A 25,357-nucleotide genomic window follows, 5' to 3' on the forward strand; every position below is an offset into this window, starting at 1 on the left:
GGAACTAAGCTGTTTTTATTAATTGTAAATTTGGATTATGTTTAGGCCTAATTCAAGATCCATCTAAGCTAAGATTAATTTGCTTGTCACTTAGACATAATTTTTGACTTCGAGGTAAGTAATCTTACCACTGAACTGCCCACGGGCCAGGCTTTAGTTGTATGCTAGCATGATAAGTGTATGTTATGGTAAATGTTAGCATGTTGATTGACAGTATGACCTGAATCAAAGTATGTTCTGGCATGAGTTCTGTTTTGTTTAAAGATACACCTAAGTACTTGATCGTTAGTACGTGATGGTATGTGTTTTCATATGTTGATATCTGATCTGCTGGTGTTGAGACATACTTGCATGCTGTGGAATTATGATGTAAGGTATACATGAATGTAGTATGATATGTTGTTAATAATCATGTGTATGTGATGGAGCCATGGTATCAAGGATTTTCATGTATGTTCTAGAATTGTACAATGTTGATTCTTAGAACGTTGAAACTGTGTGAATATCCCCATTGATTAGTTAGATGCTCACCAGTTTGTGTTTCCTTCGGGATTCACCAGTTTTGTGTTTCCTTTGGGATTCACCGGTTTGTGTTTCCTTCGGGATTCACCAATTTTTTGTTTCCTTCGGGATTCACCAGTTTATGTTTCCTTCGGGATTCACCAGTTTGTGTTTCCTTCGAGATTCACCAGTTTTGTGTTTCCTTCGGGATTCACCAGTTTGTGTTTCCTTCGGGATTCACCAGTTTTGTGTTCTCTTCGGGGTTCACCAGTTTTGTGGGCATACTTAACTACAATAGGATATGACTCAGTCTCTTGGTTGTTCCATATGTTTATGTGTCATATGTGGGTATCTAGTGGACATAAATGCCTAGCCTGACCCCAGTGGTGGGGTTACTTACTGAGTATTTCATACTCATTCTTTCTTATGTTGATGTTTCAGGTAAGGGTAGAGATGCACCGGCGATGGCGCTGCGGAATTCATGATCGAGCCACTGGGACTAGTTTTTTTTCGCTTCCGCATCATGACATTTAGAGTCCTTATTTTTTCTTAATGTTTAGTTTTACTGTCTTAAACTTATTATTAAGGATTATTTCTTTTATATACTTTTAATAGTCTTTACGAATTATGAGTACCCTATTAACTGTTTTAACAATCGCATTTAATAAACGTCTTTTGAACTTCTCTTATTTAATTAGCATTTATTTCAAATAACTGAGCGTCGTTTTTAAATTCTGTACATGCATTTATTTTAGTAACGGCCTTACCTAAGTCCTAGGGGGTCGAGTCGTTACAGTTCATGATCGAAATTCATGTGACACTTCGTGTCAATTATACCTCGACTACTTCATTTGGAAAGTGTTTACATGGATTGAGATTTTGGTGAATGGGGAAGTTGTTCATTTTAAAATCAATTGTGATGTTTTGATTTTAAAATTTTCACGTTCTCAAGATGTTCACACTGAAAGGTTCATACGGCACTTCGTGTCGATTATACCTTGACTGCTCCATTCGGAAAGTGTTTGCGTGAATTGATCAAGGTGAATAGGGGAAGTTGTTTAATGAAAAATCAAATATACGATATATTGATTTCAATTCTCACGTCCCTACAGAAATTCCCACCATGAGATCCGTGTAGCACTTCGTGTCGATTATACCTCGACTGCTCCATTCGGAAAGTGTTTGTCATGAGATCAAGACCAAAGTGAATGGGGGAAGTAGTTCATAGTAAGTGGGTGAAGGATATGTGTCAACATATTGTACAGTCTCTTCTGTTGGTTTGAACCGTGAGATTCCTATGTGGCACATGTTTATCGTCTTTAAGTCGGCCTCGCTAGTTGTTTAACGATGGCTATCCCCTCGGAGGGTTTTAACATAGGATTCAGAACAACTCAAACTCTAGAAATGGATAGGGTTTCTAAAGTCGGTTTAACTTTGACTTTCCAACTTCGAGAGCATCGTTGGGTTTAGACTTCCTAGGTCTGAAAATAGAGGGTTACACTTACAGAATTACTAAAGAGTTAGTAATTTCTGACGAAAAACGATAGCTAAATGACTATTGAATATGAGTTATTCTGGAGATAGTATTTAGTCAAGAATGTCTTGTTGTAGTATCGTTGCAATAATAATCTTGGATATATTATTACTTTGCTAAAACTTGATTGGGTTTAAAAAACAATTTGCTTATAAAATTTGTTTATATTTTTTAGAATGACAAGTTTACTATTACAATTGTTGGCATCTGATAAACTGATTGGGGATAATTACAAAACCTGAAAATCAAATCTGAATACTATACTGGTGATAGACAATTTACGGTTCGTATTAACAGAGGGTTGTCCTCCCATTCTAAGCTCTAACACAAACTGAACTGTTCAGAATGCGTACGATAGATGGATCAGGGCGAATGACAAAGCCCGTGTCTATATCCTCGCCAACATATCTGATGTTTTGGCAAAGAAATATGAAGTTATAGGTACTGCCGAAGAGATTATGGAATCTCTACAAGGGATGTTCGGACAACTGTTCTTCTCCCTAAGGCATGATGCTATTAAGTACGTTTACAACTGTCGCATGAAAGAGATGGCCTCTGTTCGTGAATATGTCCTGGACATGATTGTCCACTTCAATGTGGCGAAAGTAAATGGTACTATCGTTGACGAGAGAAGTCAAGTCGGTTTTATTCTAGAATCTCTTCCAAAGAGTTTTCTGCAGTTTTGTACGAACACATTAATGAATAAAATTGAATACATCTTGACTACTCTTCTAAATGAGCTATAGGCTTACCAGACAATGATGAGAGCTAAAGGTCTAAAACCGAAAGTATACGTTACTACCACTGAGAAGAGAGGAACGTCTTCCAAAAAGCCTGATGTTGCTTTGCCTTCACAAAGTAAGAGTATTCCTGTTAAGAAGAGTAAAGGGAAAGGGAAAAGAAAATCGCTGGGAGAAAAGGCAAGGCTAACGCTGTAGACAAAGAAAAGTGTTTCCACTGCAACGAGGAGAGCACTAGAAGAAGAACTTCCCTCAATACCTTGCTGAGAAGAGAGTAGAGAAAACAAAATAGGCAAACTAGTTCTTGAAAATTGCAAGCTGTCCTCAGATTGACCAGTGAGAGATGTTGCTATTTGATGCTAATCTTATATGCTTTTATTATCATATACAGAACAAATTGTATATATTTTGTTGTAAATGAAGTGTTCATTTTCGAAAATTATGTTTTTTCTATCGCATAGCAACTTCTATTAAAAAACCAACCTAGTTAAAAGTCATTTGCAAATATTCAGATATTTAAAACGGCTAGAAATCAATTAAGGCAAATAGTTATTTAACCTAAATGATAAGTTTAGAATACTTGAAATGTTCAAAGTTTACAAAAATTGTTAGGTAAAATAAAACCGAAATACTTTGATTAGATCAAAAGTATAGAAAGTTTAAAGATTTCTAGATCTATTTGCCAGTGACAAACTTTCTTGTTGCCTTAGATTGTTTTCTCAACATCATTCCAATTATTGGAATATTGTTCCATATCACCTTGTATTATTTATTTCAAATAAAAATTTGCATAAATCAATAAAGAGTTATTGAATTAAACATTATAAACAAGAGTTGTTTAAACAAGTTAGATGCTTCTTACTCAAAAGTTGAGAGTACCTCGATGTAGTGGGAGAAAAGTATGACTTCCTAGCCAATATTGAGAAAAAAGTGTTGTGAGAATAAGATGCATTCCCCATATAGTTTAATAAGAAGTCTATTATACACTTACATGTTTACAAGAATTCTCTCGGGTAAAGTGTTAGAGAATCACCTAGTAATACTAGGAAGACCAGGTTACTAACCTAGGGCAAGTGGGAGAAAAATAGGGTATGGGATACCGAATGGTAAACCATGGGTATGGGATGCCCTAGTTTATTGTATTTCTCTGTAGAACTCATAAACTTAGTTTTATATATTCAGATATATAAGTTACCACTGGAGTTTTAGTCCAAGTGGGAGTTTGTTGGGTTTTATGTCTTAAAACTCGTGGTTTGTAAACAATAAAACTTATTCTGAAAATTCAATAAGTTGTTATTGAATATATGTATTGCTTATTTCGTTTTTAGAAATAAATCCAATAAACTAAAATATCCATAACTATTACATGAGGACTTGAACTTTATCTGGAGACATAAAAGTGGATCAGGCTCGAATAAATAGTCAAAATAATATATAATACATGAATAAGGTTGGGTATCTTATTCTGGTAACACTATTAGATGTGGCCCACTCTGTAGTTGTTACAAGGAGCTGTAAAGTGCTACAGACGATATGATCCTAATTCGTACATGTTTTGTCATGAGAAGTGGGGGCGTCATGTGCAATAGGTTTGTACAAGATCGAACCACGAAAAAAGTCACCCTTACTTTATAACGTTGTTTACTATTTAAGATCTACTATTTCAAAGCAATGACCTAGGTAACATCATTTTAATCTTGAGCTAACTATGAACTTCTTTTTATTCGAGATTATCCTTAGATTTTCTTAGGTGAGGGTTGACTCAACAGCGACGGCTCAAGAAACCTCCATTTCAGGGGTAAGACCGGGTAGATAACTGGGGACATAGGGTGCAAGATGGAATTCACTCCTACCCGCTTTTAGGGATAGTAGATAGGTTATTCCCTTAAGAGTTGATTTCGGGTCTTAAACAAGGGGCCCCACCCTCTCATTGGCCCGAGAGGGACTCAGTTTATTGACCGGATCACAAATCAATTGTTCATTAGAGGATCAGTAAGACTTAAGGAACAAAAGGTAATCTAAAGGGTAAAACAGACATTTGACCCAACCATTATTACGAACAACCTGTGAAGGGTTAACTTACTAATTATGGATATCGAGTGGACATAGTATATCTACAGTGAGAGGAGTACAATTATGGGTTTTAGTGGAGTGACCCATTAGTAAACGAATTGGGGTTAATTCGGTGTAAAAAGTTTAACCAATTAATCTCAGATCGTTGGAGCCCATGATCTGTAAGTCCACAAGGTCCCCCTACTAGCTCGTAAATGGATTAGCTTTAGAGCAGCGTGATAAGTTAATTTGAAATATTCAAATTAGAATTAAGGGAATTAGTAATTACATGTAATATAATTAAGCATTTAATTTTAGAATTAAACGGAATTGGAGAATTAATTAATACTTAAATATGACTTAAATATTAAATTCATAAAAGTGAAATTTATATAAAATTAATTTAATATTTGATAGTAAATTAATTAGAATTAATTAAATTGTTTAATTATTTATTTATTATTTATTAGAAAATTAATTTTATAAAATTAATAAAGTTTTTCAATTTTTGAAGTCAAATTGATTTTGAAAAATCAAATTGTAATTGGAAAAGATTGGAAAAATGCAAAAAAGAAATATGGGATTTCTCCACTCACCTAACCAAGGAGCTCATACCAAACCCACTTGACTCTAGCTTCAATATCACAAGCATGAGTTGCATCTCATGCAGGCTTTTCCTTGGCATGATAGTCCTACAATATGTAAAGAAGATTGAATTTTTACAGAAAAATTTGAGTGGAAGAAGGTGTTCTTCAATTGAGTGTAGTCGTGTGTTCTTCTCTAAATTCTCTCCATTCTAACTTATTTTGAGTCCCACAACTCAATTTATAGCCCCAAGAGAATAGTAGGGAAGATTTGAGGTGGTTCACAAGAAGAATTGGAGAAGATTTGCAGCTGAATTCGAGATTTTAAAGGTTCTACAAAGGTATGACTTGAAACTCTCTTATTATATATGAGCATGCTTCATTTATAGCCAAAATTGATGAATTAGAATGCTTATTAGTCCTTGTTACTTCTGCTGCATGTTGATATATTCCTACATTGAAACCATCTAAAGCTAGTCCTAAACGAACATTTCGTGAGTCTGAAGCAAATTGAGGAAACTCACGATCAAAATGCTTCCACCCTTCAGCATCAACTGGATGTCGCAACACTCCATTAGTTTCAACACGTTTATCTTTATGCCACCTTATTTCAGGTGCAATATGTTTAGATGTAAATAATCGCTTCAATCTTGGTATTAAAGGAAAATGTCGTAAAATTTTTATGTGGAATCTTTTTACTTTTTCCAAGTTCAACTTTGTACCAAGATTCACCACATACTGGACACTGTTACAAATCGGCAAATTCTTTCCAATATAGGATGCAATCGTATTTGCAAGTATGAATAGACTCATAACATAGTCCTAAGTCACATAATTTTCTTTTAGTTTCATAAAATGAACTAGATATAGTTGCTCCAATGGGAAATGCTTCTTTTAACAATTCAAGTAACAAATCAAACGACTTGTTAGTCTAACCGTTAAGAACCTTAATATGCATCAACTTCACAAAGAACAACAATGAAGAGAAATTTGTGCAACCAGGGTATAACTGGTTGTGTGCTTCATTTATTAAATTTTCAAATAAGCTTGAATTGTTATTTCTTTCTTGGGCATTGGTGTGCATCTCATCCTCGTTTTCTTCTTTATTTACATTGGCAATTGGACATTGTAGATCATTTATAATATTCAAAATTTATTTTTTTTCATCTATATCATTCATCTCTGTTGTACTTAATCCATCATCATGTGTCGATTGAGATGCACGACTCTCGTATCCCCTAGACAAGTCGACTCGATCTCCATGATATACCCATTGACGATACAATGGAGAAATTCTATTAATGAATAAATTTCGTTCTAACTCCATCTATTGGCTCCCACCTTGCATTCATATATTTTCTACATGGACATCTTGTTTTTCCCGGGTTATTAACATGAAGTTTTGCAATTTCAATGAATCGATATACTCCTTCTGCATACTGAGTTGATAACTTGTTCCTAATCTTAATCCTTTCTTTATCCATTCTTAATAACATATGCGATAAGTTGAACCAATATGATTTAAATAATAAGCTGTAATTTTAATAATATAATACAAAAAAAAAAAAAAAACAAAACAAAAGGTCTATGAAACCTAAAAACTTCTTATTTTATGTCTTTCAACCCCACTAGAGGAAATTTTAGGATAGTGAACCCTTTAATGGAGGGTAGGTTGTGTGCCAACAACTAGATTGTAGTTTCTAAACTAATTGAAACTATTAAATTTTCTTCCTAATTTTGCCCCCAAATTTTCAAAATTTGAAGACGATAGGTTTTAGAATTTGGAATGTACAATTTTACACCTCCCCCAATGAAATTTTGTGGTACTGCCCATATCATTCACATTCAAATGCTAATAATGTGTAATTTTCCATTCGTGTCAAACACATTTTGACATATTGAGCTTGAAGCCATAAACGTTAGAATTTTGCAATAACTCTAGAAATCAAAATCTCAAAACAAATATATGAGTCATCTAAGAAACATAGATACAGTAACAAATCAATTTTTACAAATCCAAGACACATACATGACAATGACATGTTTATTACAATATTTTGGACAAATATTGATTTATATTCCAAAATTTTGGGGTTAAATAAAATAATAATAGGAATAATTTTATTATTAAAAAAAGAAAAAAAAAAGCCAAAACTAATAATTGTATACATTTAAACCATAAGTGCATCATTTTAGACTTTTTTTGGCAGCTATTTTTACTAGATTCTATTTATAATCAACTCAAAATCACCTAAATAAAAAGTTAAACTATAATGTTAAATTAAAAATGAAACAAAATAACTCATGCCACATTTTATATTGAACCAACATGTCTTAAGTATAATTCAAATGGTCAAGATATTATAGATTATTTTGTTGTTAAAAAGACTGTTTTGTTGTTTTCTTTTTTTAGTTGAACGATCTTGAAGTAGGGGATCAAATCATCCATTTTTAAGATGGTAATGGATGCATTTTTATATATAGAATAGAGTGAAAGTTATTTTACATGTTGATAATTTGACTTCAAATACGTGTATTAATGCATTTATATGCATTACAATAACCATACGTATTAAAAAACAAATTAAAAAAGAAAAAGAAAAAGAAAAGAAAACCCATATGTACTATAGACAAGGTGGGTATTTATGTAGATAAAAATTAATGGCAAAATTATTTACTTTTAAATCAAAGATTCAAGTCAAATAAATAATATTACCAAAACAAGTCAAACAAAGTATATGTTAAATTTCTTTGGTCACTGAAGTAAAAAAGAAAAAAAAAACTTTTTCTGTTTTTTACCACGGAATCTATAAAAGCTTTGTTGTTTATAAATTGGCTGATTTTATAAACTTTTCTTCATTATCTTTTACAAGTTTCTTAATATATTTATTATCACTTTTCAAAACCTATCTCTAAGATTGGATATGCGTTGAGAAGATGTTGTAACCTAACAGCAGCTTGTAGTTAACATCATTTTAGTTTAACATTTTTTTCTTCCATCTAACGCCTCAAAACCTCAAAATTACCACAAATTTACCCAGAACAAACAAATAACTAAAACTCTGACCACTTTGCATCCATCTAACGCCTCAAAACCTCAAGACTACAAACTGAAATTGACCTAGAACAAGCAAATATAAAGTCAGAAATCTAAGTATAAGAGTATAAATATGTTACCAACGAAAAAGAAAAAGGGGCGAAGGGGGATATGTTACCAAAATCGGACGGCGAGCAGACGGTGAGCGAAGGAGAAGAAATTGGACGCCTGTGGGTTTCGGAGATGAAAGAACGAAGGAGAGAAGAGAAAAATGGAAGAAGGAAAAGAAGAAATTGTGGGCGAGGGTTTTTAACGAACTTCTTCCGACGGTTGTTTCGTAAACCGTCAAGATAAAGGCCCATATCCCTGACGGTAAATCGAACACCCTCGATCAAAATTCCGAACTCCCGACGGTGACATGCGTCCCGTCGGGCTAACACAACCTTATCCCGACAGTATTCTGACACCACCATCGGGATAATTTCACAACTTCCCACCTAGTTTCTAATTTAATATCCATCGGTCGACGGTCGATCAACCACCGTCTGCCAAAATACAAACTCCTGATGGTATGCGGATAACTCAACCAAATCCCAACAGTCTTCTTACACCATTGTCGGCTTAACTTCACAATTTTTCATAAATTTTTTATTGTAATAATGATCACCCGACAGTCGCTCAAATACCGTCGGTCGAAATACAAACTCCTGACGGTCGTTCAAATACCGTCAGGAAAACGCAATATTGTCCCCAAGGTTTCTTGCATACCATCGGTCAAAACTTGACAATTTTTCATAAATTTTTTTATTTATATTTCTTTTTTAAAAAAAAATATAAAACTACTCCCGACAGTCGCTCGAGCACCGTTGGGAGAATTTGATAATTTCCTATAACTTTTTTTAATTTTCTATTTTGCAACCTCCTGATGGTCCGGAATCGTCGGGCAAAGGGACTTCACACCGACAGTGTTTCTCCGACGATCGAGAGAACATAAAACTATAGTTTCCCCATTTTTTTAAAGACTAAACATCTCCCGATGATCCTGGGCCCATCGGGATAGTTCAACAAGCCCGACGGTTGGTTTGTAGACCGTCGGGATACATTGGTTATCCCGACACTAGTAAATGATCCGTTGGGATTGAGTTTTCTCCCGACTCCGCCATTGTACCGTCGGGGGAAATGAGATGAACCGGCGCTTTTTCTTGCATCGGAAAAAGTTTCATCAGGAAAAATCAAAATTCTTGTAGTGATTATATAAAAAAATTGATGCATGCATGATTTATAACATCAGTTGTGACATTTATGATATCATAAACATGATAAGAACAAATAAAAGAATCTACCTTCTAGCAAAGGAATAAAGCTATAACATATTACACACATTGAATGTTATCCCAATAAAAGCATTGATAAAATATGGATATGCAAGTCATCGACAAAACTATGATATCAGTGCCTAACAAAAGTGCTACAAATGTCTCTTGCAGTATTTACTAAAAATCAAATTGAATTTAAAAAGGCGGAGATTGAAAATACGATGAGGATGTCTACAATTATATGTATACAAACAGTTGGTAAAATAACAAATTGAATTGAGGATATAATTCAGTGTACTTGGAAATGCATTGTGTGCATATGATATATATTAGAGAGAGGTCTACACAACAACTCATAAGTTTTGTCTAAATCTCTTACCTACAAAATCCCATCTCTTTTAATTTCCTAACTCAATTGCATAATAAGCAACTAAAGATTAATTATAATCTCAAAGTGGGAAAAAAAGCTGAAAACTCGCATGTACTTTAAGACACAAGTTTGGACTCATGCATAAGGATTTTAGTTTCAATGCTCACATACTACTCATATCAAGTTTACAATTTGATCTAATCAAATGTAAAATCTAATATCAAATATATCTTAACAATCAATTCACAAACACATAAATAACATATGTGGTTTAAATAGAGTACTCATTCACCTTCTTTGAACTTTAGTTTTAAATACTTCAATAATATGTAGGATTTTTATCGTTCTTGGTATTCTAATGAATCAACTCAAATATTAGCAAAATCTCCCAAGTGGTAGACTCATGTTGATAACGTTTGATGAAATAAGAAGAATATGAACAATAAAATAACAATGAAAGCAAGACGAGAGAAAAGTAGAAGAGAAAAAGTAGAGAGTTAATATGAACTCAATTGTGGTACCCTCTACAAAGACACCTTATAACCCTATCTAGAGTATATGTTACAAGGTAAAAGTTAATGGGGGAGGTTATGAGATTGGATAACCTATGAAGGTTATAGATTTGTCGTAACATAAATAAGTTATGGATATCTATAATATTACATTTACAATAAAAAGTACGTAAATTAAAATTAAACATTTAAAAGTATACGGACTAAAATTGAACAAACGGTAAATAGAACAAAACGATATAAAGAGAACAAAACGGTCTTCAATAAATAAAACTCTAAGGGGTGTTTGAAAAATGGGTATGAGTTGAGTTGAGTGGGTATTTATTACCCATGTTTGTTAAGCCCATAAAGAAAACCTATGGGTTATTAAAATCCCCTTTTTTACCCACCCAAAACTCTCCTTTTTTATCTCCTCAAAACTAGGACTTTTTTATATTAATATAGTTGTTTTCAAAACTTATTATATTAGAGAAATATTAGACCTTTTATATTAGAGAAATATTTTTGTTTTGCTAGAAGTCGAGGGTTAAGAATTGGATTAATGTAGAGGTCGAACATTGAGAACTCGACAAACAAAGAAAAACTTGGAAACAATATGTATATTAGGGTTGTCCTAGGTTGAAGTTTCGACATACATAACTCGAAAAACAAAGAAAAACTTGGAAACAATATGTATAAAGGGTTGTACATAAGTCAATACTTCAACCCTGGACAAGTGAAATCTCGCTAATTTTGTGATGAGGATCTCGCTCTAGAAGGAAACCTCGCTAGAAATGTGGGTTGAATCTCGCTAATTTTGTGATGAGGATCTCGCTCTGGAAGGAAATCTCGCTAGAAATGTGGGCTGAATCTCGCTAATTTTGTGATGAAGATCTCGCTCTGGAAGGAAATCTCGCTAGAAATGTGGGCTGAATCTCGCTAATTTTATGATGAGGATCTCACTCTAGAAGGAAATCTCGCTAGAAATGTGGGCTGAATCTCGCTAATTTTGTGATGAGGATCTCACTTTAGAAGGAAATCTCGCTAGAAATGTGGGCTGAATCTCGCTAATTGTGTGATGAGGATCTCGCTCTGGAAGGAAATCTCGCTAGAAATGTGGGTTGAATCTCTCTAATTCTGTGATGAGGATCTCGCTCTAGAAGGAAATCTCGCTAGAAATGTAGGTTAAATCTCGCTAATTTTGTGATGAGGATCTCGCTCTAGAAGGAAATCTCGCTAGAATGTAGGCTGAATCTCGCTAATTTTGTGATGAGGATCTTGCTCTAGAAGGAAATCTCGCTAAAAATGTGGGCCGAATCTCGTTAATTTTGTGATGAGGATCTCGCTCTAGAAGGAAATCTCGCTAGAAATGTGGGCCGAATCTCACTAATTTTGTGATGAGGATCTCGCTCATGAAGATCCTCATGAGCGAGATTCTCATTGTTTTTTTTTTTTTTTTATGGAAATATGTTAATTCTATTTACTTGACTTTACTATTTGTATTTACTTTTTACTACCAACGTGACTGCTACTTACTTTCAACTAATACTCAAATTAAATTCACTCTTTAATTAATGAGGTTAAATTAATTTCACTCTTTAATAAATGCACATAACTCTCTCCAACAACCACTTCTTTCTCCCTCTTTTATTTATAGATGACTTCTCACTCATACATTTTATATTTCCACTGTATTTTTCCACGTTTCATATTTTCACTGTCTTTCTCCACTAAAAAATGTATGCTTTTGTTGGTTACTCTTTAGTTCAATTTATTTTTTTTGTTGGTTACTTCTTAGTTCAATTTTTTTTATTTTATTTCTAATCTAACTATCATTATTTTGTGTTTCTTGTGGGGTCCAAACTAATTGCACAAATCATTTCTAATTAGTTTGAGGAGGTTTGTTATTTTGAGAATTAGAGTATCTCCCTTCTTTTTAGGACTTATTTTTTTTTTATTTTTTTTTTTATAGAAATATGTTATATGTTAATTATTAGTCGCATTTTTTTTGAAATACTAGTTCATAAATTTTTTTCTTAATGGTTGGCGACATTATATTTTTTAATCTGATACTTCTCAATTTTTTTATGAATTATGGGTGAAATAGTACTATTATGTAATTTTTTTTATCTAATAATAAGTTCATTTCAATGGGTGAAAAACAATGAGGATCTCGCTCATGAGGAGGATCTCGCTCCCTCATTGTTTTTTACCTCCTCTGATACTTCTCAAATTTTTTATGAATTATGGGTGAAATAGTACTGTTATGTAATTTTATTTATCTAATAATACGTTCATTTTAATGGGTGAAAAACAATGAGGATCTCGCTCATGAGAAGGATCTCGCTATCCTTATTGTTTTTCACCTCCTCTGATACTTCTCAAATTTTTGATGAATTATGGGTGAAATAGTACTATCATGTAATTTTTTTTATCTAATAATACGTTCATTTCAATTCTTTTTTTTTTTTTTTTCAGCTTCAATGAAATCATATTCTATACATTTTGGTGTGTTATTATCAAGCTAGTTTCAGGATTAATTTTAGTATGTCTTACTATCGTTTCACAATCAAAATTGATTTTTTTTTTTTAAATTATGTAATTTTAATGAAACGATGGTATTAATATTATAACCAATGTTTAATTTTTAAAAAATATAGTTTCCAATAGGTGACATAAGAATTAAAAAAATATTGCACACCAATATTCATACAATCGGTTCACCAAGTTTTGAAAATATGGAAAAATGCATATTTTTTCTATATACATCGTTTTAACACATCTTTTGGTGAAAATTTGTTATACTAGGAACTAGGATTATGACAAGTTTAGATTATTATAGGTACATTGGGCCCTTAAAAAAAAAAAAAAAAAACCCACTAGGCCCTTAAAAAGACTTAACTAAAATACCCTCAACCCTATCCTTAGGAAAAAAAAAACCCACTAAACCCTTGAAAACATGTATTTTTAGATTATTATAGGTACATTGGGAAATAACACCATAAATCTAAACTATAACCCAATATGCCCAATACCGACGCTTGACATCGTTTGCTATTCTTTCTTAATCATGAAACATAATCCGCCAAATACCTTACCCTTTCAGGAACAACTTGTGTATCCCTTTCCCTATAAAGATGGATACTGTTGAAGACCTCTTTTCGATCATGAGAATTATTTCGCACTCTCAAATACAGTTTTTCATAGCACTAACCACGTTATTGAACAACTACCGAAGGATAGAGAGACAACCGACATATGCTAGGCACTGTATTAGGCAGTTGACCTTCTTTCGCCTAATTTACGAAAGTGACTTGGCATGTCATGAAAGCACCCGAATGGATAGACGTACCTTTACGATTCTATGTAATATGCTACAGTTGATTGGTTGTTTGGAACCAACAAGATGTATGGACGTCGAAGAGATGGTTGTGATATTCCTACACATTCTTGCACACGATGTCAAGAATCGAGTGGTACGCAGAAACTTTTCGAGGTCTGGTGTGACAGTTTCGAGATATTTCAACGCAGTTCTTAGGGCAGTCTTACAACTTCACACTGTTTTGTTAAGAAAACCAGAACCGATCACAAATACATGCACCGATGGAAGATGGAAGTGGTTTCAGGTACAAAAAGTACTCAGTTTTTTATATGAATACGTAATAAATATGCATGCAATGATAGATTTTTTTTTAATTCATTCTGATCACTTGAGAGAAACAGAATTGTCTAGGTGCGTTAGACGGTACATACATTAAAGTGAATGTTAGTGTCGTCGATCGACCTCGATATAGGACGAGAAAGGGAGAGATTGCCACAAACGTTCTTGCGGTGTGTGATCAAAATGGGGAGTCCGTCTTCGTTTTGCCAGGGTGGGAAGGGTCTACAGCTGATTCAAGGGTTCTTAGGGATGCAGTTTCGTGATTGTACGGATTGAGGGTTCTAAAGGGTATTATAATAACTGTATACGTTATTTAAACATGCGTACCTGCCACAACAATGTGCATGACATTTCGAAACATGTACAAGATACTATTACCTATGTGATGCTGGATACCCCAATGCTGAAGGATTCTTGGCGCCGTACAGAGGGGAACGATACCATCTCTCCGATTAACGTGGAGCAGGAAACACACCGACAACTGCAAGAGAATTTTTCAACATGAAATATTCTTCAGCAAGGAACGTTATCGAGCGAGCGTTTGGGTTGTTAAAGGGGCGGTGGGCTATTCTTAGGGGAAATCATTCTACCAAATACAAGTCCAATGTCGAACAATAACTGCATGTTGCCTTATTCATAACTTGATCACAAGGGAGATGGGAATCGGTGCAATGCTTGAAGTGCCCGATGAGGAGAATTCTGCATCAGTTGGTCTTGATGAGGATCATATTGAATTTATTGAATCATTAGAGGAATGGACCAAGTTCAGGGATGACTTAGCGGTCAAAATGTTTATTCAATGGCAAAGAGCCTGATTATTCAATGTTCATTGCTTACTTTTCTTTTACTACTGAATGAAATTTAATTATGGAACATTCCAAGTATGTCGTGAAAATGTTTTGTGCCAAGACTCTGTGTGAACAAGTTAAATTAGAACATATAATTTCAGCAGTTTATCCTTTGTTTGTGCATGTGTTTAATTTATAGCATCTTTTCATTCAACAAACATATGCATGCAGCATAATGGCAGGTAATGGTAAGAGGTCTAAACACGTATGGTCGAAGGTGGAGGGCGCTAAGTTGGTGGAAGCTCTATTGTATTTGGTGGAGACCGATTGGAGGTCCGATAATGGGACGTTTCGACCAGGATACCTACAACACTTGGAGCGAATTCTGCATGAGAAAGTACCCGAGTGCGCACTGAATCAGAATACCATTGAGTGCAAGGTGAGAAGTCTGAAGAAACAATACAACGCAGTATCAGAGATGCTAAGTCAGTCGGGGTTCGGCTGGAATGAGGAGTTCAAATGTGTCCAAGTCGAGAGGGAGATTTTCGATCTTTGGGTTCCGGTAAGATTCTAGAAAAAAAAAATGTACGGATACGTGTTATAATATAAATATTAATAATGTGTATGTGTATCAATGCAGAGTCATCCCAATGCGAAGGGGATTTGGAACAAGCCATTTCCACATTACGATGACCTCTCCACCGTATTTGGGAAAGACAGAGCAGTAGGGCAATCAAGTGAGGATCCATACGTGATGGCGACGAATGCATTCAGAGAGTTTGAAGATGAGATTCGACTTGGATCACAGGACTGTCACACCCCTGAGGTTCGCCAAACAGAATCACCATTAAATCAAGATGAAATAGATGAAGAGCCAGCAGAGCAATCTACAGGTAGAGCGAGTGTACCTGCCGAGTCATCTCGAGGCAGTAAGAGGAAGAGGTCATCATTCCAAGTTGAAATGATCGACATCATGAGATTGACTGTTGAAATGCAGAGCACACACATGGTAGACTTGCATCGTGGCAAAAGGAGAAGTATGAGCTGGAGTTCGGGCGTCGGAAGGAAGTAGTAAATGCCATATACAACATTGATGGCCTGGATGAGGATGATCAGGTCACCCTTATTGACCTCGTTGTCACAGACATTCAGAAGACAGATTGCTTCTTTGCAGTACCAGAACACGCACGGAAGAGGTACTGCCTCCATATATTAGGAAGAAACATGTAGACTGACCACACCCCTACATTTTGTTTATAGTTCTTTTAGATAACAGCAAATGGACAATGGACTGTCATGTCGAAAAAAATGATAACTTTTGCATACTTGAAAGCATGTACTTTTTATGTTTGTAAATATAACTAATATTATAAGTATCGAAAAGAACATATATTTTGTGAATTTTTTTTGGATATACATACATACAAACATTCAATATGAAATATATATACCTTCAATATATATACATACAATATACAATATGCCAATTAATTGAGCAGCAATATGAAATATATTTTGTTGGTATGTTTTACCGATCGAAGAGAATTAGAATTATTACAGTTTTTGAAAAGAATATATGAAAAATAATCTATTATGTTCTACAAATTGAGAAAAAAATTGAGATTGTCCAGTTTATGTCATAAATGATTTGAGAAAATACGTGTATATTTGAAAATTAATCAACAATAGCAAAACATAAAACTAAAAAAATAAAAGAATGAAATAAAAAACAAACAGAAAAAAATAGAACTAATCTCATTCACAAAAAAACTGCATAAGATTCTTCAACTCAACTCTGCACAACAAACACAGACAATAATTACCAACTCAACTCAACTCTGCACAACAAACACAGACAATAATTACCAACTCAACTCAACTCTGCACAACAAACACAGACAATAATTACCAACTCAACTCAACTCTACACAACAAACACAAACAATTTAACTCTCCAGATAATAATTACCAAACCAACTCAACTCAACTCTCAACTTTTATCACATACCAAACACCCCCTAAAATAACGTTATAAAGACTAATTGCACGAACCCTCCTATATTTATTTAGGTATACGTACACAACTATAATATATTTGCAAATTGGCCCCTACACTCACGTAAACTCCATTTTGACAAGAAGTTCCAAAAGGATAAAGATGAAGACTTTTTCATTATTATTATTATTATTTTATTAGAAAGGTAAAAAGACAAAATAAATCTGTACTTCTTTTCATGGCACAATTTTCACGTTCTAAATCACACCAAATAGCCAAGACGGTGTCGTATCATGTCAAGTCAATATCATCATTCGTCAGGTAAAATCCGGAGGCGGAAAAAAGAATAAGAAAAAGAAAACAATAGATGCCCCTCCAAAATTTAAAGGAAAAAAACAAATAAATAAATGCCCCTTCACATTAAATAAATAAACAAACGCCCCTTCAAATTTAAATAAATAAATAAATAAATGTCACCTTCAAATAAAATTGGAAAATAACAAACAAAATAGAATAAATAATTAAAAAAGAAAAAGAAAACCCCGCCACGAAGCGCGTGGGGTCAATAGTACGTGGTTGACATTAAAAGTGACAGTCACGTACTGTTTCCGCGCGTGGGGTATGTTTTCCCTTTATTATTGAATCGTTCAATAATCGAAGGCGCGAAGCCAAGTAAAAGTCCATAAAAGAAAAATCAATAAATAAAAAATAATTATTGGAAAAAAAAAAGATTTTAAAAAGAAGAGAGAGAGAGAGCGACCACAAACTTGGCAGATAGAAGAAGGAAGTGAAAGAAGAAGAAGAAGGAGGAGAATGAGAGTTGGGAAGTATGAGTTGGGGAAAACTCTTGGAGAAGGCAATTTCGGCAAGGTGAAGTTGGCCGCCGATATCCGTACCGGCCGTCGTTACGCCGTCAAGATCCTTGACAAGACCAAGATTCTCCATCTCAACTTCTCCGATCAGGTTTCGTTTCATTTCATTTCATTCGTTTCGCTTCTTGTTCTTGTTATTATTCAGCGAATCGAACTGATGCAATCGGTATCGGAATCGGAATTGATTGTAGATTAAGCGTGAAATAAGTACTCTAAAGCTCCTTAGGCATCCGAATGTTGTGAGACTTTATGAGGTTTGTATATTCGAATAAGCGTGATTCTGTTGGATTTCATGAAGAAAAGACTGTTTTGATTTTTTTTTCTTTTTGTTGTATGGATGCTGTAGGTTTTAGCTAGTAAGACGAAGATTTATATGGTTCTGGAGTGCGCCTCTGGTGGAGAATTGTTTGATAGAATTGTAAGCGTGTTTTCTGATGTTGATTTGGTGTGGTTATCAGTTGAATTCCTGTTGGATATAGTATAGAATATTGGGGAGTTTGAGTTAGAGATTACTGTGTGCGTGTTTTAGGAATCGAAAGGTAAGATGGATGAAGTTGAAGGTCGGAGGCTCTTCCAGCAGCTTATTGATGGTCTTAGCTACTGCCATGACAAAGGAGTTTACCATAGGGATCTCAAGGTATTTACATGGAGTTTCTGTTTCATTTCGTTGAACAATCACTCTTCGTAGCGTTTTTATTTGATATTTCTTGTCGGTTGATCCGTGTAGTTGGAAAACGTGCTTGTTGATGCTAAGGGAAATATTAAGATTTCTGATTTTGGCCTCAGTGCTTTACCACAGAATTGCAGGGTAATCTTCTATAGATATTTACTTTTGAGATCATCTGCATAAAGATCTAGGCTACTTAATCCGTAGTTGAAGAACTAGAATTGATGGATAGTTTATGACATTAGGAAGATGGTTTGCTGCACACCACCTGTGGAAGTCCCAACTATGTTGCTCCAGAGGTTCTTGCTAATAGAGGATACAATGGAGCCGCCTCTGATATATGGTCATGTGGGGTTATCTTGTATGTTATTCTTACGGCTTGTCTTCCTTTCGATGAGACCAATCTGGCTTTACTTTATAAAAAGGTACTTAAAGCTGACTGCAAGAGGGGGGAAAAATGAATAAACTAACGTATATCTCTTGTATTGTTTAGATCCATGTCTCTCTCTCTCTCTCTCTCTCCTTTAGAAAATATATTTATATGCATCAACGTTCGTTGTAGACTTTGAGGGGGGATTTTCAGATACCCAAATGGTTATCAGCAGGTGCCAGAAATTTGATAAGGAGAACTCTTGACCCCAATCCCAATACTCGGATTACCATGGCAGGAATTAAAGAGAATGAGTGGTTCAAGACTGACTACAGTCCTGCTTCTCCTTGTTATGATGATGATGAGGAGGGTTCACTTACTGATCAGGATGATGCCATCTCAACGTCTGATGAGGTATATGGAGAGAGAGAGAGAGTGAGAGAGAGACAAGCAATATTTGTTTCTTCTTGTTTTTCCTCTCACCCCTCCTTATCTGTGTTATTCTGTCTTCTTAACTTTTGTCTTCTTAACTTTTGGATTTTGGATTTTACCTTTGGCGTAGCCATCTGACGTTGAAAACAGCCCAGAATCTCCTTCTATTATAAATGCGTTTGAGTTAATTGGGATGTCTTCAAGTTTGGATCTGTCTGGCTTCTTTGAGCAAGAGGTGAGAGTTCAAGTGCAGGACCATCAGACTATGCAATCTATGGTTGGCATGCTTGTTCATTTTAGAATGTCACTTGATTACTTAACGTTCTAATCTTAATAATCAAAGGATGTTTCCGAGAGGAAGATCAGATTTACATCCAACCATTCTGCCAAAGACTTGCTTGAGAGAATTGAGGTTATCGCAACGGATATGGGATTTCGAGTTCAAAAGAAAAGTGGAAAGGTAGGTACTCAATTCTTAGCATTGAAAGAATCTGGTAGATGTCATTATCGTTAACCCCTCCGTGGAAATGGATCAGTTGAAGCTTGTGGCCATCGTTGTCTGCAAGTTTATATGAAAAACGACCCCCATAATTTGGGGCCGTTTGCCATTAGTTACAAAGTAACATATCATTTCTCTTTCTTACAACATGACTCTAACATAGCTTTCTTTTTCTGCATCTTTAGTTGAAATTGATTCAAGAGATAAGAAGTCAAAGAAGCCTTAATCTATCGTTTGTAGCAGAGGTAAAACTTTCATTAGAGAGTTACGTGTTAAATTTTCATGAAACCTAATGCTAACAATTGCTCCCATTACCAAATCTGGTGAATTCTGCTCTCAGGTCTTTGAGATAAGCCCATTGCTTCAGGTAGTTGAACTGAAAAAATCTTTTGGAGATTCATCAGCTTACAGACAGGTAAACATTTGGTAGTATGATAGGAGGGGCTGGCTTGGAATGACGTTTTAAATGCTTGAAAATACTTTTTTCCTCTTAAAAACACTTTTTTTAACATGACGAAGTACTAAATTTCGAAAACTCTTGCCAACATTTTCCCCCCAACTTCTAACATTCTATTCAATTCAAATCCTGCAGTTGTGCAAAAGGCTGTCAAATGATTTGGGCACAAACCCAGAACTCGAACGGCAAAATTCAAGCTCATTCGCATTAAACAGTACATGTTAGAAGAAAGTGATACCCTAGTTATAGGATTTTCATTACGATTATTATTATTATTATTAGTTTACAATTTGGGTTGATATCAAGCAAGGCCTTTGATTGGTGCGTGGGTTAAATGTAGATAATAGATAGAGCCAAATATTACATGGCAGGAAGCTTCCTTTCTATCTCCCTTTGTATGTAACACTGAATTTCAAATGTAAAAAGAACAGAAGCTTGAGAATATGATCATAAATTTCTCCTCTTCTATAACTTACACAAATCTTCTAAACAAATTTGATATATTACCATCTTATTTGGTATCTTTCCATATATAGATTACATTTTCTGATGAAAATATGAGACTGCTGCACAGGAATTGGCTTGCTTTTCAACATTATAAACAATTTATTCACAATAATGGGGCTAAATACGTAGCTCAAAATAAACTTAATTTCCTACCTGGTTGAGATAAATGGGGGTCTGAGACCGAGACTATGTGGCAAGTCGATTGCCAAGCTCTTCACTATAGACCTGTATTAAACCACTGTCGTCATTTTGGAGTTTATGGTTGAGGATGGCCTTGTATTGATCGTCTCTGTTCTCCAAGCTGCGTATGAATTCGACCTAAGAACAAACAGAATGTTGTTAAAATAATTAGGTTTGTCAGATAAGGATTCTCCATTTTCAAGTTGCATTTATAATCTAAACATGCAATATTAATTACTCAGGGAAAAGAATATGCAGGCTGGAGAAGGCGTTGTGGTGAAGATAAAATGACTGAATATTAAAATATAAATAAAAGATTATTGTATCAAAATATGAGGTTTTCGTCGACACAAGCATAGCTCTAGGGGTACATGGGTTGAGTTAGGTTGGGTTGGGTTAAAGGTGTTTCTTGAACCAACCTGAAAATTTGGATTGGTTGGACTCACCCAAAAGATCTGAACAAAATCTCCAACCAAACCTAACCTTTAAAATTCGGTTTGGGTTGGGTTAAGTTGTCGAGTTATAATTTATTTTTCCTTCTTAATTTAAAGTATGCTAGTAACTAAAATCTCATAAAATTTAAAAAAAAAAAAAATTCCTTTTCGAGGCAATACAATTCAAAGGTCAAATACCAAATATCTATAATCTTTATTACAAACTTTAAACAAGGACAAAAACATTATAACAATTTTGAAAGAAAAATATATCATCAAAAGATAATTGAAAGAAAAATATATCATCAAAAGATAATCAAACTTTAAACAAAGAGAAACATATATATATATATATATATATTTCGGGTTGGGATGGATCAACCTGAAATTGTTTTTAGTCAACATGAGACTCAACTCAATTCGACAAAAATAGAAAAAGTTTAACCTAATAGAACCCTTATAGTTGGATTGGATAGTTTGGGATGTTCGGATTACAGGTCATTTAAACACCCTACATGACTCAACTAGGCATAAGCTTATGCTATCAACCTCGATGCTAGAGTTTCAATTTTTACACCCCAAATATATTAAAAAAAATAGCGCTTGGTATGGTATTAATATGAATGTATAAATTAACCATAACTTATCAACCTAAGCTTTGGGTTTACTTGTGATTTAACACTTATTATTATAAAACATCATTTCATTCTATGCCCAAATAGTGAAACATTGGTCATAAACATCACAAAGCAGAGGTAACATGTTAACTAACAAGTTTCACATAAAAAAACGAACATGTTTTCTGGAAATGATGTGCCTACGAATCTAAATATGCAACCATCATTACCTTAGGATCTTGAAACACAGGGAGGGGGCAAACATTTACCTGTTTTTGAAAAAAGTCAAATTCATCGGAGCTAAGAGAGCCATCACTATTTGAATCCAGAAGTTGCATCATCTCTCGTGCATCTTCTCCAGGTGCTCCAACACCAAGGTCTTCCATGACGTCGACAAGTTCCTCTATGCTTATTCTACCATCTCCATTCTTGTCAAGAAGGCCAAATACTCGACCTTTTTGGTCGGTATGTATACCTTTATAGTTAGAGGATGGGAAATCTTTAAGACGTAGAGCAGCAAGTTCAGCTGCAGCCAACATTTTGGCCTTGAGCCGCTTTGCCTAAAGCATCGACAAATAACCACATCAATCTCAAACTTAACAAGCTTGTGCAAATGTCATAGAAGAAGACTACTAATTTAAGTGTATTAAACCATTAAAATGAATACTAACTTCTTCTGGATCTGTGAGACCGCCCTTGTATAATGAATGTGATGCTGTTCCACCAGCTGCCAATTTGTCCATCTCCTTAGTTCGTATTTGTATTTCCATTAACGGCTTTGTCTCGCTTTCGTCACTCACATCCACAGCCATGTGTAAGCTCTTATAACCATTGGGTTTTGGCCTTGCAATATAGTCTTTAGTCCTATTGGGTATTTCCTTCCATTGTGACTTTATAATTTCACGTGCCTGGTAGCAAGCTCTCTCACCCAATTCTGATGTTTCTGTCCCAGCCTTAGGTTTCAATATGACGCGTAATCCTAGAATATCGTTAACTTCTTCAAGTTTTCGACCATCTTTCAGGAGTTTCTTCATGGTGCTAGATCGGCTTTTATAGCGACCTTTGACAGAAATATCTTCCACCATGTCTGCTAATTCAGGATCATTCTTTAAGGACTGTGTCAGCTGATCCTTATATGTTTCAATCAAAGACTTACTTCCTGACTCGTGGCTTCGCAACCATGAATCCACGTAGAAGTAAGAGCAAGGAAACAAGTAACGGAAAGAGAGATCCTCCAACTGAAGTGATAAGAAGTTGGCTCCAACTGCAAATGCTAATGGTGCATGTATCTTCAAAACCTCAAGAGAAAGCATCTGCTGCTGGTATCTTGGCAATGATTGGAGATTCCTCATCATATCAAGCTTCAGAGCCAGGTCTAAAATCAAGGCCCTAATATCATAATACGTAAGACAGAACCTTCTTAAAGCAGCCGAACTATCATCGTCAAAAATATCGACCCTTGAAGGAATATGCTTCACACGTAGGCTCTCGTGCAGTAAATGAGCAGTACTTATACCCATCTGATTTCTAACTTCCTGAATAGATATCCCCCCAGCCTCCATAACCTCTCTAAGAATACCAGCGGATATAACTTCTGCATCCATCTGTGATAATGGTTTGTTCTAAAATCTATCAGTAACTGAAAGTCTCAAATCAATCAAAGTGCAGATTGAAATTCACAGAAAGCGCAGTTGAGCAGTATAGCTTCCATTAAGAATAACGGCTACTGCGATAGTAAAGCAAAAACAAGCAACAGAAAGCATTCAGTTCCATTTCTTCAATGACTAGTTTCTACATCCCCCAAGAATCTAACATCAAATCTCTTCCACAACTAAAAATGTATATGGCAGTTGAACCTGCAACTAGTGAGCTTTCCTGATGACAATTACACCTAGTTAGAAAACATTGGCGCTTGTCAAGCCATGTTAAAAATTGGATTTGGAATTAGAACTGATTGAACCAAATAGGACCAAACTATTCACTCATACTTCAATTCAACACATGGAAATTATGTCATCATAGAAGAACATGGATATCTGAGAAGAACAAGAAAAAGAAGAAGAAGTAGAAGACAATTGTTAATTCAACAAAACAGTGGAAACCCCATCAACCGAATACACTATGTGGGAATTATAGGATAAGCCCCTGATTTTTAAGATAACTTTTAACAATATATAATTATACCTTTTAGCAGAAAGATGTGTAATCTCCTCTAACCATAAGCCCCAAAAGTTTCTGAGCTTGATAAAGAAGGAAAGGAAATATTAAGCTGAAAGCTGAGGAGTTGCAGAGAACCCATAGCAAAAAGCAGGCAAATGAGATTTAAACAACCAAACTCCGAAATCAACTCTACTATACATTGAATAATAGTTAAATTAAGGCTGAGAATCCACCAATCAATAACAATCAAGACAGTAAGCACAAAGAATCGAAGAGAGAGCAACTTAATTAGCAACAATAGCAACAGAAGCACCATTTGAATGTGCAAGAGAACCTGGAGATCGGCGAGAATAAGCGCCACAGACAAGGCCTTGGAGAGAGGAGACCGGCCATCCGGCAGCAGAGGCAAACTCTGCAAGATAGGGATAGAGAGCTTGAGAGTAACGAAGAGGATCACAGACGAACTAGTGGAATTGAGGTTCATCCTATCAGTGAGCTCATTGAAGGCTCCTATGAGTTCCACAACTAATTTTCCGCCGGCATGCTCCGGTACGGTGGCGGGAAGATCCGGGACACCGGAGGCGGAGGAAGCTCGCAAATGCAGAAGGCGGTACGGAGAGAGAGAGTTGAGTGGGCGGCGACGGTGACGGAGGAGAAGATGGGGAGGGGGAATGTGATGAGTGTCAGTGAGAGAACGGAGGGAGTGGAAATGGAGGTCTGGGGAAGGATTAATGGCGGAGAAGAGCTCCATTGTTGTGGGTCAGAAGCTCAATCTGGAAGGAGCGGAGCCATTATTGAGTTAAAAAGGAGCTTCAGCCACTACCACACGAATTCAAAGGGAAAATTGCTCAAAAAGTCAAAATGAACTAAAATCCAAAAACTTCTAGGAAATGTTAGAGAATTGACAAAATTTGCAAAGTAGCCCCTCCAAGTTTCTTGGTTTTGGATAAAAGTCCCTTTTTAAAAAATTAAAGATTTTTTAGATTATTTGACATTTACGTAGTATAAAAATACAATTCTGTCTTTCATTACTTGGGGCTTTCTCCAAGGATGACCCAAGTGGAAAAGAAACAATGAGATTTATCTCGCTTT

The 25,357-nt window shown here is 35.1% G+C and overlaps 2 protein-coding genes and 1 pseudogene across 4 annotated transcripts; 2 read left to right on the forward strand and 1 right to left on the reverse strand.

Moving 5' to 3' along the window:
- The first annotated feature begins 13,616 nt into the window (after window positions 1-13,616).
- On the forward strand, window positions 13,617-15,217 carry LOC150038341 (uncharacterized; annotated as a pseudogene).
- Window positions 15,218-17,757: 2,540 nt separating this feature from the next.
- On the forward strand, window positions 17,758-20,838 carry LOC120080866 (CBL-interacting serine/threonine-protein kinase 1-like). Of its 3 annotated transcripts, XM_039035531.2 has the most exons (12): window positions 17,758-18,033; window positions 18,134-18,196; window positions 18,289-18,360; window positions 18,472-18,579; window positions 18,670-18,750; window positions 18,855-19,034; window positions 19,172-19,393; window positions 19,542-19,646; window positions 19,755-19,871; window positions 20,096-20,155; window positions 20,251-20,325; window positions 20,503-20,838. In XM_039035531.2, exons 1-12 carry the CDS (start codon window positions 17,884-17,886, stop codon window positions 20,590-20,592), a joined length of 1,323 nt encoding a protein of 440 aa, XP_038891459.1. In that variant the 5' UTR covers window positions 17,758-17,883; the 3' UTR covers window positions 20,593-20,838. The 3 variants fall into 3 exon arrangements, with proteins under 3 accessions (XP_038891459.1, XP_038891466.1, XP_038891475.1); XM_039035538.2 differs by lacking the exon at window positions 19,172-19,393; XM_039035547.2 differs by lacking the exons at window positions 18,670-18,750; window positions 18,855-19,034.
- CRSH (Ca2+-activated RelA/spot-like protein) lies at window positions 20,812-25,127 on the reverse strand. Its single transcript, XM_039035519.2, has 4 exons — window positions 24,600-25,127; window positions 22,777-23,709; window positions 22,375-22,665; window positions 20,812-21,192 (listed from the first exon to the last, which is right to left on the reverse strand). The coding sequence occupies exons 1-4, from the start codon at window positions 25,014-25,016 to the stop codon at window positions 21,061-21,063; spliced, it is 1,773 nt and encodes a 590-aa protein (XP_038891447.1). The 5' UTR covers window positions 25,017-25,127; the 3' UTR covers window positions 20,812-21,060.
- Window positions 25,128-25,357: the final 230 nt, after the last annotated feature.

The sequence above is a fragment of the Benincasa hispida genome, chromosome 1 (assembly GCF_027475165.1).
Source record: "Benincasa hispida cultivar pf3 chromosome 1, pf3_genome.v1.1, whole genome shotgun sequence".
NCBI classification, from domain to species: Eukaryota; Viridiplantae; Streptophyta; class Magnoliopsida; order Cucurbitales; family Cucurbitaceae; genus Benincasa; species Benincasa hispida.